This window comes from Limulus polyphemus, unplaced genomic scaffold, assembly GCF_000517525.1.
Source record: "Limulus polyphemus unplaced genomic scaffold, Limulus_polyphemus-2.1.2 Scaffold200, whole genome shotgun sequence".
Classification (NCBI taxonomy): Eukaryota; Metazoa; Arthropoda; class Merostomata; order Xiphosura; family Limulidae; genus Limulus; species Limulus polyphemus.
Window position 1 is genome coordinate 198,857 of NW_013665810.1, and position 11,990 is coordinate 210,846.

An 11,990-nucleotide genomic window follows, 5' to 3' on the forward strand; every position below is an offset into this window, starting at 1 on the left:
TAGCTGTGAAGAGAATTCTGCTGATTTACAAAAGGATTTAGATCATTTGGTGAGTTGGGCAAATAAATGGCAGATGGGTTTTAATTATAATAAATGCAAAATAATGCATGTGGGTTATCATAATTTAATTTATAAGTATAATTTGGATGGGAATAACCATAAGTGTTATGAAGGAATGGATCTTGGTGAAAAAGTTGATCTGTCTCTAAAGCCATCCAAGCAGTGTGCTGTTGCTAATGGTAAGGCAACTAGGATTTAGGTTGTATCTACAGAAATATTGAATACAAGTCGAAAGATGTTATAATTTCATTGTACAGGTCATTGGTTAGGCCACATTTGGAATATTGTATTCAGTCTTGGGCTCCTTACCTTAGGAAAGACATTGAATTGTTGAAAAGGGTTGAGAAGGGTTACTAGAATGGTGCCTGGGATGGAGGGGTTGTCATACCAGGAGAGGCTGAAATCTCTCAAATTGTTTTCCTTGAAAAAAGAAGAGTTGGGGGGGTCTGATTGAGGTGTTTAAGATTGTAAAGGGAATTGATAGTGTTGATGCATCATCTTTTTTCATATTTAACAGAGAGAATAGTAGGACTAGGAGACACAAATATAAATTTTGGCAAGGTAGAAGCCATCTTCAGCTAAGACTGTTTAATTTTTCTTACAGGGTGGTTGGTCTTTGGAATGGGTTGCCTTCAGATGTTGTAAAGATAGTAAATTTAAGTGAGTTTAAGAAAAAGCTTGATAAGTATATAAATGATAAGGGCTGGCTTTAAGATTTTTTAAAATTATTTTAATTTAGTTTAGAGGATGGAACAGCCGAGAGGGACCAATAGGTCCCATGTTGCCCCAAAACATTATTTTATGTTAAAGCTGTCTACAACATCTGACATTAGTAGTCTCTTTCAGTGATGTAACCATTTTTTTCCTTTTATAGTTTGTCTCATTCAGTTACTAGATGAATAAAATCAACTTCTCAAAAGTTATCAGTTTTTTTGTATGTTTTTACCAATATGATGTAAAATTTATATTTTTGTTTGTAAAGTTTGTTTCATCAGTTTTAAATATCCAAAAAAATTTTTGGTCAGTTTATGTTTTTAAGTTTGTTTAATTGCCCTGGATTAACTAGTATTTTGTATATGTAAAATGCCTCCTTTTACATTAGGATTTCAAGCCATCATAAAAAAAATTCACTTTTGTATAAAACGTTTTAAACCCTGACTTGTGGTTTAATTAGTTATCCTATGTACCAATCAATGAAAAAAAAATCTATGCTGTTGGAATGGGAATATTTCCAGTGAAATTTAAAATTAAGCAATATTTAGAATTTAAAGACTTTATAATTGGAATAATTTAAACTTAGTACTGACATAAACAATTCCAACTTTATAGTACTGTCTTCCAAGCTTAAATTTTGTATAGTAGACTCAATTTGAGACTTCAGCAGGTTCTTTTAGCAACATATTAATCACATTTATTGAAAATACTTCAGTATTTCCTATTGTACATGTCTAATGTTTTATGTAGTGCTATTTTATTAAATAGCACATCACCAATTTTGTTAGTTTACCTGTTGTGACCAGATTTTATATACACAATTCCCTGATAAACATGAAAAGTCTAATACAACAGCAAACAAAAAAGGTAAATATTATCAAACATCCTTGATTATTATAGAGATTTGGGAACTAAATCAACACAGTTTTTATGTGACATCATTTTTCATACCTACAAAGTAAGACGAAGTCAGTTAGAACTGTACAGTTGAATGCTTCTAAGTCTTCTAGAAATATAACTATTGGAGGTGAAGCATGAGGTCGCTCACTGTGGTCAGAAATCTTCCGCTTTTTCTGTGGAGACTTCCCAGCACACTTCTGTACACAATCAAGCACCAAAATGATTTAAAATTATAAAAATATATCCTAAGTACCAGTTAAAACTACAACAGCTTTCCTACTCACTATGCAAGCAATAATACACTGATTTTGTTAACTTGAAGTAAAAAGAATAGCAAAATTAGTTTCAGAAACTGTTAGAAAATAAAAACAAAGCAATATAAAAAAATTACTTCAAAAAAAAATTATAAATCTCGACAAATATTTCCCTCAGAAACAAATTAGGCTCAAATAATATTACAATAGTCTTTAAGCATTACAACTGCCCCATATGAACTATAAAGTTCAAGTACTATTTTACCATTAGCAAAGTACTATAAGTAAACTTTTTTTTAAAGGAATAAAAGTGATCAAAGGAAGCATACATCTGATAAATGTAATATACCAGCAAATGGTATTTTTTAAACATTAACCATTTATGAGCAAATTCATCCCTTGGACTGAACCTGTAAAGATATATATACCTTAACTCTGAATTTACTAAGTGTGTTTTTATGAAATTTGGCAAGCTTTTAGTAAACATTCAAGTCTGTTATACACAAAAAAATCTGATTTTTAATAAAGTATTTTTGTTAAAGATTTATCTATAAATTTTCAAAACCTTTATTGAGTCAGTCTGAGAGAAAGGTGATCTTCATGCTAAGAATATAAATACTTCTTTTCATCTTACAGTTTTCATATTTCATTTGCATAATTTCTAGAACTTGCTAAATTAATATCAAATGTTTCTTGGCAAAATTTTATATTTTACCTCTTATTTTCACTATGCTAACACTAACAGCATACTTTATTCTCAAGTCTGTATAGAAATCCTCAATGTACAGTTGAAAAATATGAAATAAATGGAGTAATACCATTTTTTTGTCTAACTGACTTGAGTATTATTTAGAAAGTTTCAAGTCACATATATCATAACAGCTACAACCAATAACCTTTGCAAATCTGTTTTCTTTCATGGTTTTATTGCAGTACTTTGTACCCACAAGGGCAGTAATCCTCTTGTAAATAAAGCAATAAATTACAGGAGTCATTAGCTGTTTCCAGCAACAGTAGTATAAACAAGCTTGTAAAAGTTGACTCTGACCACATGCTTGTCAGCTTGAGCTAGGAAAATTTTAAACATTTTATTCTACTGAAGTTTTATTAGTCTATGGTGAGAAGTTTATAATTTTTACATTTTAGTTACTTTTGTTTAAAAGCTTTGTTAAGTCTCACAAATTTGGGTGTCCAGAAAGAATCCATATAGCTTTCAAATTTACATTTTAGAACACAAGAAGTATATCAGTCACCAGAATAAATGTCCCAAAACTAATATAATTTATCCAACTTTATAAGTAAGCCTTAAACATGTTAAAAAAAAAGTTTTACTAGAATTCAGAGCATCAACTATAACTACCAAAAATCACGTAATTCCTTATAACTAATGGCTTACAACACCAAAACTGAACTAATACTTATAAGGTATGTGTAGACCTCTCTGTTGGTTATAAGCATGTCTACCAACCACGTAAAGTTTATTATATTAGTAAACAATCTCCAAAGTCAGAGGGGAAGGGGTATTTCTGATGTTGAACAAATTTTACATTCTTGCTTGTATTTATGTATAGTTTGTGTTTAAATTTAAAGTTTGGGGATTTCTCCAAATTTTATAGTTTTTGTTTCTACTTGGTTGGAAACTGCAACATCGTATTTTGATGTTAAAAAATTTTGAAAGGGAGAAATCAGAGCTTTGATTGTTGCAAGAATAAAATACAAAATTCAAAATCCAGTTGCTGAAAAAAAAACTTAATAACAATATATTGTTTACAGTTAGCAAATTGTTAGATACAAGTTTCTGCATGACACACTAATATGAATTTCATATAATACAAGTAGTATTACTGCAAATAATGTGGGAAACTAGATCAATTCACCTATTCTTAAACTTATCGCTTATTCTCATGACTCTAACGATGGATCCAACTGAACTCGCATTGAAGACGTACGCTACAGGGGTGACTTTCCATCTCCCATTATATATATATCTTTGCACAACCCTTTCTAGATTGTTTTTTCTTTCCATGACATGACACAGAAGAATTTCATGCATTTAAGCTTTGGGACTATTTATTAGTTTGTTTTGTTGTTAATTGATATCAAAACCCAGTTTTTGCATTATAAACCTTGAGACTTACAACTGAACCACCATTAGTATTCATTTTATATATAGTTGAAGACAGATAACAAACAATATTTATCACAAAACATTTAAGATAAACTATGCTTTCCATATAGATCAAGCACTTAGATCATATGCAGTGCTTAAACTCCGATATGAAAGTCATACACCTCTATAGTCCAATAAAAGTAAACATGTTTCACAATACAGCTGATCCCTATTTTCAGAGAATTATATAAGCCCATTATTTTGATTTATTGCAACTCATTCTATCTGTAATTTTCTGAGAATAATATTAACCTCAGTCTTTCACATTATGTAAAATTAAAAGCTGGTATCAAATAACTTGTTCATTCCTCATTACATACAAAGAAGAAATCAACTGACTATGAAGAAAACAAGAGCAGATAAATCTCCATCAAAATTCATTCATATTTAACACAGAAGTCAATTTCCCTGCTTGAGATTAAACGAAGGCACATATTTTTCTTGCTCAAGTAAAGCTCTACCCTGAAAAATTATCTTAAAGCCCAATAACAAGTGGTGAGAATTTTCATGAGTAATTTTTTAAAAAGTTTTAACCTTAACGAAGTAGTAGTAGTTATAAAAGCCAGAAATATTCTGTATCTCTTTTCATTAAGTTCATAAAATGTACTGACAGATAAAAACAGTCTTATGGAACTGAGGAAAACAAGTACAATCATAGATGCCTTTTACTGGCAAAACCATTGTCATAATAAATAAAAATTAGTGAAGCGTACAATTGTCTTTGTTTTCCTAAATTCTGTAATTATGGAGTTTCACCAAGTACTCTTGGTTTCAAATATTAATTATATACAATAATTTTATTCTAAACAAAATGAAAGAATTAATTCAGTCTGAGGCAAAACACTTATGAAAGAAATAACTGAAGTAACAAAAACATATAAGAATGTATATGGTACATCTGATACAATGTCTCCCCTCTGCAAGGTTGGATTTTGCTAATCCAGCTTCAAAACAGGAATAAAATAATTCACAATGATATCGATGATGTCTATCTCTGAAGAAGAGAAGTCCACCTTTCAAAATCACTTGGGTTATAGAATATTGCATCTTTGCATTAAATTGGCTTCTTGAACCTACATATTTTTCTAACATCATGAATAGCTCTTTGAGAAGTAGCAATAAGTTCAAACTGTTAATTTTTCAAAATATAAATTTAACTGAATATTTTTAAAACTAGTATAAAATATTTAAAAACTACAATATCAATTTTTCAAACATTTACTTTCAATTCCTAAGTTTGATCCATTACATATACACTTTACTATAAACAAATTCCTTTTAGATGTTAAACCAAACAAAAGTTTAATACAATTTAAAACTCTTAAAACAAATCTTCTTTTTTTTTTTACTGTTAAAAGGCAAACACATACACACAAGCAAACGAACAAAAATCTAATCATACCTCTCTCTGATAAAAATCTTGATACCAAGCTGACAATGAGTGGAAAGTGAAGTCCTGCCGTTTCAAATGTTCAAAATCCTATAGAAAACAAATTTATTTTTTGCTAGTTTCTTATTTGTAATTCTGTAGATCATTGATATTTCCTAGGAAAGGAGAACATGTTAGAACATCTAGTATGTATTCAGTAATGACATAAAAATGCTGATGTCTAATCAACAGAACATGTATCAGTACATTATTTCTCAATAAAACTTACAGCCCACTGCTTCTTAAGGAAACACTAAATAGCTTTTCTAATGAGCACTCACTATAGCTTATTTTTCATAATTTAAAATTTAAATATGTAAATAAAAGTAGAAAGTCAAGGGCAATTATCTAAAAGAACCACTATGTTACAGGTAAGGAACAACTTAACTAACATTAAAATTAAACCACAACTTATCATTGCTTTACAACCACACATTTTTCACTTCTTATACTATGATAATTACCGAGACTGGAGGGTGCAAACAATAATATTACCATAAAAATATCAAGGGAAAGAATCATACTCTTGTCAACACTTCTACAAATTTATTTTACCAACCATGTTTTAAGATCAACATCATAACAATCAGTCACGAAGACTTACATTGAATATGTGAATTATAATAGCCATGCCAAAATTTAAAGAAGTGTCATAAACATTTTAATAATCTTATTTAAGTCTACAACTTAACATTACAGCATTAAGATAGTCGCAATTAGCAAAAGTAATGTGAATTTGTTTTCTCAGATTTATTAATCTTAATTTTTACGAGTCAAAACATATATAACATATTTTCACACACACAAACACTGGTAATTAAATAAACTATATGTATATAATACAATTTTGGTACTTCATTATAGAATGGAAGAAGAATATTTAAATTGTTTTACATAACACTTCACAATTTTCCATCTCAGGCTTCAGGGAAACAGGACATTTACTAAGTGTAATGTAACATCTTAAAATTCTGAGCCATCCCAACCACAAAATGCTTTCAATGTTTCTAGTACTTCCAGCAACATCTTAGGACTGCATGATTTTACTTTTGGGAGGGGGGGGGGGTAAATGTAAGAGCTTGTTCCAATATTATTAAAGACAAACAAACACAAAGCACAGTTAATGAAATTAGTATGAAAATTCAAACAACTAAACATGAATAATCTTTCTCAGTAAAGGTTAAAATGCATCCTTTTCATCAGAAAGTAGCTTTCTCACTCATAACCAGTATGCTTATTCCTTCATATTAAATAATGTACCCAAGAATTTTTTTTAAAAAACATATATTTCCAAAGCTAGCCATTTATATATTTAAACTACATCATGCAAATGTATTCATTAAGTGAGTAAGTAACTCAACATACTTCTACTTCAAGTTTTTATATTTCTAACATGGATCAGTAGCTTTAGTAAACATTTAAAAACACAGTTATTTCAATTTTTTTATGTTCGAATACTATTCAAGACATAATATGTATATATATATATAGAAACTTTTCATACATCCATGCCAGTCTTCATGATACTAGCCACAAACTTCTGAATCATCATTGACAGTGTTTTACAATCTCTTGAATGTAATGACACAACATGATCAGTAACAGAATGAAGCAATCGCTGAAAAAGCAGCTGCAAAATAACACTATGGTCTGGCATGTTGACTCCTAAATTGGAATACAGTAAAAAAAGAAACTAATTGTACAACTATATCACATCACAAAAAATTAAAGAAATTATTAGCTAAACACAATGCAAGTGACAATTACATCATAAACTGCAAGAAACTTTTAAATTTTTCAGCCTTCTACAATATTTTGTGATGTAGCTATATATAGAATATCCATAAATTATTTCACCACTTTATTAATTGAAAAGACTAAAAGATAAACATAAGACATAAGATAAACAATTGCAGTTTGTGGTATAATGAAAGTTAACATCTGAGGTTTGTCCATGGCCAGAGGAGCCACAGTGACATGGGCAACATTTGTGAGTTGAAGGATGTCTATTTGATAATCAATCACCATTCATGGAAAAAAGCCAGCATCTTCAGAGCAATGATCTAATACCTTCATCTTATAGACCAGTAGATCTCAAACTTTTTGTTTGCAGACCACCTGAATGTTTTTCTTTTTTAATCATGGAGGACCACAATGGAATCTACACTCTGCTGCCACTTTCCATAATTATGCAACCTTTCAACGGACCACTTGAATATAGCCTGATGACCACAGATTGAAAACCACTGTTATACACACAATGACCTTCCCATACCCCCCATTGAAACAAGTGATAAACTTCAGACATTAGTCTCTAACATGCTGCAAGTCACAATTGTTTATCTGGTGTGGTTTCTTTCTATTCAATTAAGAAAGTGGTTCAGTAATTTATGGACATCCTGTATAAATTGTAGAACTGAAAACAAATCCAACCAAATACTGTTACTGAACTTGATGAAAAAAGCTATAATAAATCCAGAACTTTAAAAAATACTCTCATTTTCATCAAATTATGGCTCAAAACAAATTAGTTGACTGCAATCTCAGGTATGAATTTCTCATCACTTAAAAATCAGCTTCAGTCTAGATCAATCATAAAACTTACATCATCATTACTGATGTATCAATACTACAATTGTGGTTTGCATACCAAACTTACCCATTATAAGAGCTGCAGTTGGAATTTCTTTGATAACATTTTTTATTGTGCTCGATCTTGAATAAGAATTTACAACAAAAGAATCCACAGCATCTAAGGCTTCTCCATGAACCTTTTCTTGAAAACCCTGAAAAAAATTCTTTATCAACTCCACCAGGCATATAACTACACAAATACTTGCTACTTTAAGAATCCACAGATAAGTTTAAAATGTTAGGAAATACAGTTTTAAAACACTATTTATCAATCACATGTACAAGTAAAAACTCTTAGCATTATTTAACACTGTTTCACAAACTGAAAAACTATATACCAATAACTTACATCTAAAGACCAGTGAAAAACTCCAGATACTTATCTTTCATTTATCACAGATATCAACTTCAAAAAGTAATCCTATGTACTTGTCTACATATTTTTGTCAAGAAGAAGAAGAAAAATAATAATCTTGGGCTTGGAATTTCAGAAAACTTACTACTGGATATATGAGCTACTGAAACTAAAGAACTAATGACCACTGGAAGTCAACTAACACATGTAATGAAAAGTTACACCTTACTCAGATCAACACGAGTTCCCAAGAAAAGAAAAAAATCTTTTGAATGTGACATAATAATACTTAACAATTACTTAAATAAGCAATATATATACATAAACATCATCAAATAGAAATGAAGATAGATGGTAAAGCATCAACTGAAATTTTTAATTAATCATTTTAATACTTTCAACTGTTAAGGTTCATATAAATACTTTCTGTTCAAAAGCATCTTTTGCTTTACTCTCAGTACAAATGTAAAAACCCATAAACTGGTAAGGAATACAAAAGTGAGATGGAAGTTTGTCAAAACAAAATGTCTAACATGTTAGATAAAATACACTGCCATTATGCAATTTTATTATAAAAAAGAAAGAACTGAGCTAATAATAACAATGGTAGACAAAGATGGTCACACACTGAAGATGGAAGAATAAAAGTGCTATGTGAACAATAAGAAAAATACTGAGAAAACATTTAGAACATAAAAAGAGAAGGTGAATTAGAAGCTTGACTAAGAATGAAAATAACAATTACCAAAACAAAGTAAATCAATTGTGCAGCAACCAACATTGCTGTTTAACTGTTTCTTCTTTTATGTATTCAGACTTCAAGTTAACTTAGGTGTAATTACACTTCCAAAGTCTGAGATGTGTGCAGAACTTCTGATGGAGAAGTACAACTTATAAACATAACATTTAAAGACAACAAGGGATCTGTTGGTCTATCTAGGCTGTCCCCTCCACTAAACTATATATAAATATAATAATCAAAGTCAACCCTTATCATTTGTGTATTTATCAAGCCTTCCTTTATACTCCTCTAACTATTCTGCTTCCACCACATCTGAAACAGAAGTGTTTCTAGAAACCTGTTCTCCCTTGTGGTTTTACCCTAACAGTTCCTATTCAATGTACCCAAAATATAAATCATGAGTAATAATGATCTCATTAACAAATGAAATCTTAATCTCACTGTAAAGTTCTTGTTAATTTCATCAATTTAATCTGGTGATCTGTAACAAATTCCAACTCAAAGTCATTTTCTGCCTGTATCCTCTAAAAGAAACCCAAATAGGTTCAATCTCCTTACTATTATCTTTGATATCCTCAACTTCAACAGAACGTAACTCATATTTTAGTCTATCCCCATTAAATAACTTATAATCCTGTATTTCAAATAAATTCCCGTCATCAAAATTGTCTACACTTAACAAAGGTTAAGGTATTCCCATTATATTAAAATCCTCTGTTCCAACCAGTGCTCTAAGGTCATCTATGTTATTTCTTGTACTTCTAGCATTACAATAGTAAAAATTTAACCTACCCTTAAAAGAACTTCTATACTTTGTTCCTACACTAAACTTTCCTCTACACTTTATTTATATATATATATATATATATACATATATATATATATTGCCAAACTATAAATAAAAGGTCAGGAAATGCAACTTTAACAAAATGTGAATAGTTGGCACAAAAGTTTAGTAATAAAAACATACTTCCAAGTGCCAAAATGTTATGTCATCACACCCATTCCTAAGCCAACCAGTGTACTTTATAATTAATTTCTGTAGCATGTACAATGCTACATAAGCTTCTACTAAATCTGTCATTCATTTTTCATCTTCTGATTAAGATTCTGAACAACCAGAAATAAATATAGTAGTAAAAAAGTGTGATGTAGCATTTAGAAAATAGATAAAAAACAATTATTTTTTGATAAAATTAGATTTTCAGATCTTCTGTTTTAATGCACTGTTCTCATGTGAAACAAAGAAAGCACACCCCCTAAAACTGAGAAAATAGAAAGTTATTCTACAAAATAAATTATCTGCTGCGTGAAGGTACACAGAATCAACCATTTTAATTTCTCACTTTATTAAGTTTTCCTTCACGTATCTCTTAGTTGTTTATTAACAAACAAATATGATGTGATATTTTCAGTCAGTTAATGGACAAAAAAATTGAAGTTAGTTGAAAATAATGACCTCTATTACTGTAATTAATGTTGTATTTCTTGTGAAACTTGAACAGAATAAATTGTTACAATAAATTAATCATTTCAACATAAAGTGAGCATGCAACCTTTATGTATCTCGGAAAATGTGTTATTTGTTTATCTTACATTAATTTCTTTTTCTATTATCTGCCACAGATTTTGATAAATGTCCTTCCTAGAGCTCCATAACTCATCTTCACCTTCTTCTGATGTACTTTTACCTAGATTATTTTGAAAGTAATATACATAATGTTATCATTTCTGAAGTCAAAACATCATACATGGTTGATATTCAAAAAAAAGCCATTAAAAGGTGAAACATAATATATATATATGGTTGTAATAATAAACACAGTTACAAAATGAAAACTCAGCATCAAGCATCATCATGTGTAAGTGAATAAATGCTGTCAACAACTAAATCAGTGAAGTGAAAATGTCATATTTTAAAATGTAATCCAAATACATGTTAAGACAAAACATACAAAAATAAAAACAAAAAATGTTAAACCTATAAAGTTATTAGTGGTATATAACTGCATCCTTGTATTCAAAATGTTTGAAGATAGTCTATCTCTTCAATTATACATCAATGGAAGTAAAATCTGCTATGCAACAACAGATGAACAAATCTGAAATTATTAGAGGGCCAGGTTCAAGAGCTTGAACCCATAGTGTCTTGAACCAAACTAAATATTCACTGTCTGCAGCCACACTTATTTTTATTTATACTTGTGTCAAGATCCATCTTTTTTCAAATTTCAAAATGTCTCGATCTTATTTTGTGATGCTTTGTTTGTTTGTTTGTTTTGAATTTCGCGCAAAGCTACACGAGGGCTATCTGTGCTAGCCGTCCCAAATTTAGCAGTGTAAGACTGAAGGGAAGGCAGCTAGTCATCACCACCCACTGCCACCTCTTGGGCTACTCTTTTACCAATGAATAGTGGGATTGACCATCACATTATAATGCCCCCACGGCTGAAAGGGCGAGCATGTTTGGTGTGACGGGGATTCGAACCCGCGACCCTTAGATTGCGAGTCAAGCACCCTAACCACCTGGCCATGCTGGACCCTTATATTTGTTTGCTAAATTATAAAGTAAATGTTTTTAAATGGTACAATATATTTTCAAATAACAATAACTGTTAAGTAATTGTATGTACAGATATACTGTACAACTATATATTTCCAAAAGTTTTAATAATTCACACATATAAACATTAAACAAATATTAATACACACACACACATCACCAATTATTT

The 11,990-nt window shown here is 30.1% G+C and overlaps 1 protein-coding gene across 1 annotated transcript in view; it reads right to left on the reverse strand.

The window, feature by feature from the left end:
- Positions 1-11,990, reverse strand: part of LOC106478324 (origin recognition complex subunit 3-like) — a 30,619-nt gene that overhangs the window by 15,128 nt on the left and 3,501 nt on the right. Inside the window, exons 3-8 of the mRNA XM_022381931.1 lie at positions 10,855-10,949; positions 8,187-8,313; positions 7,032-7,192; positions 5,501-5,578; positions 1,730-1,871; positions 1,568-1,599 (exon numbers count right to left, since the gene is read on the reverse strand). Coding sequence (XP_022237639.1) covers positions 1,568-1,599; positions 1,730-1,871; positions 5,501-5,578; positions 7,032-7,192; positions 8,187-8,313; positions 10,855-10,949 — 635 coding nt within the window. The remainder of the gene's footprint in view (positions 1-1,567; positions 1,600-1,729; positions 1,872-5,500; positions 5,579-7,031; positions 7,193-8,186; positions 8,314-10,854; positions 10,950-11,990) is intronic.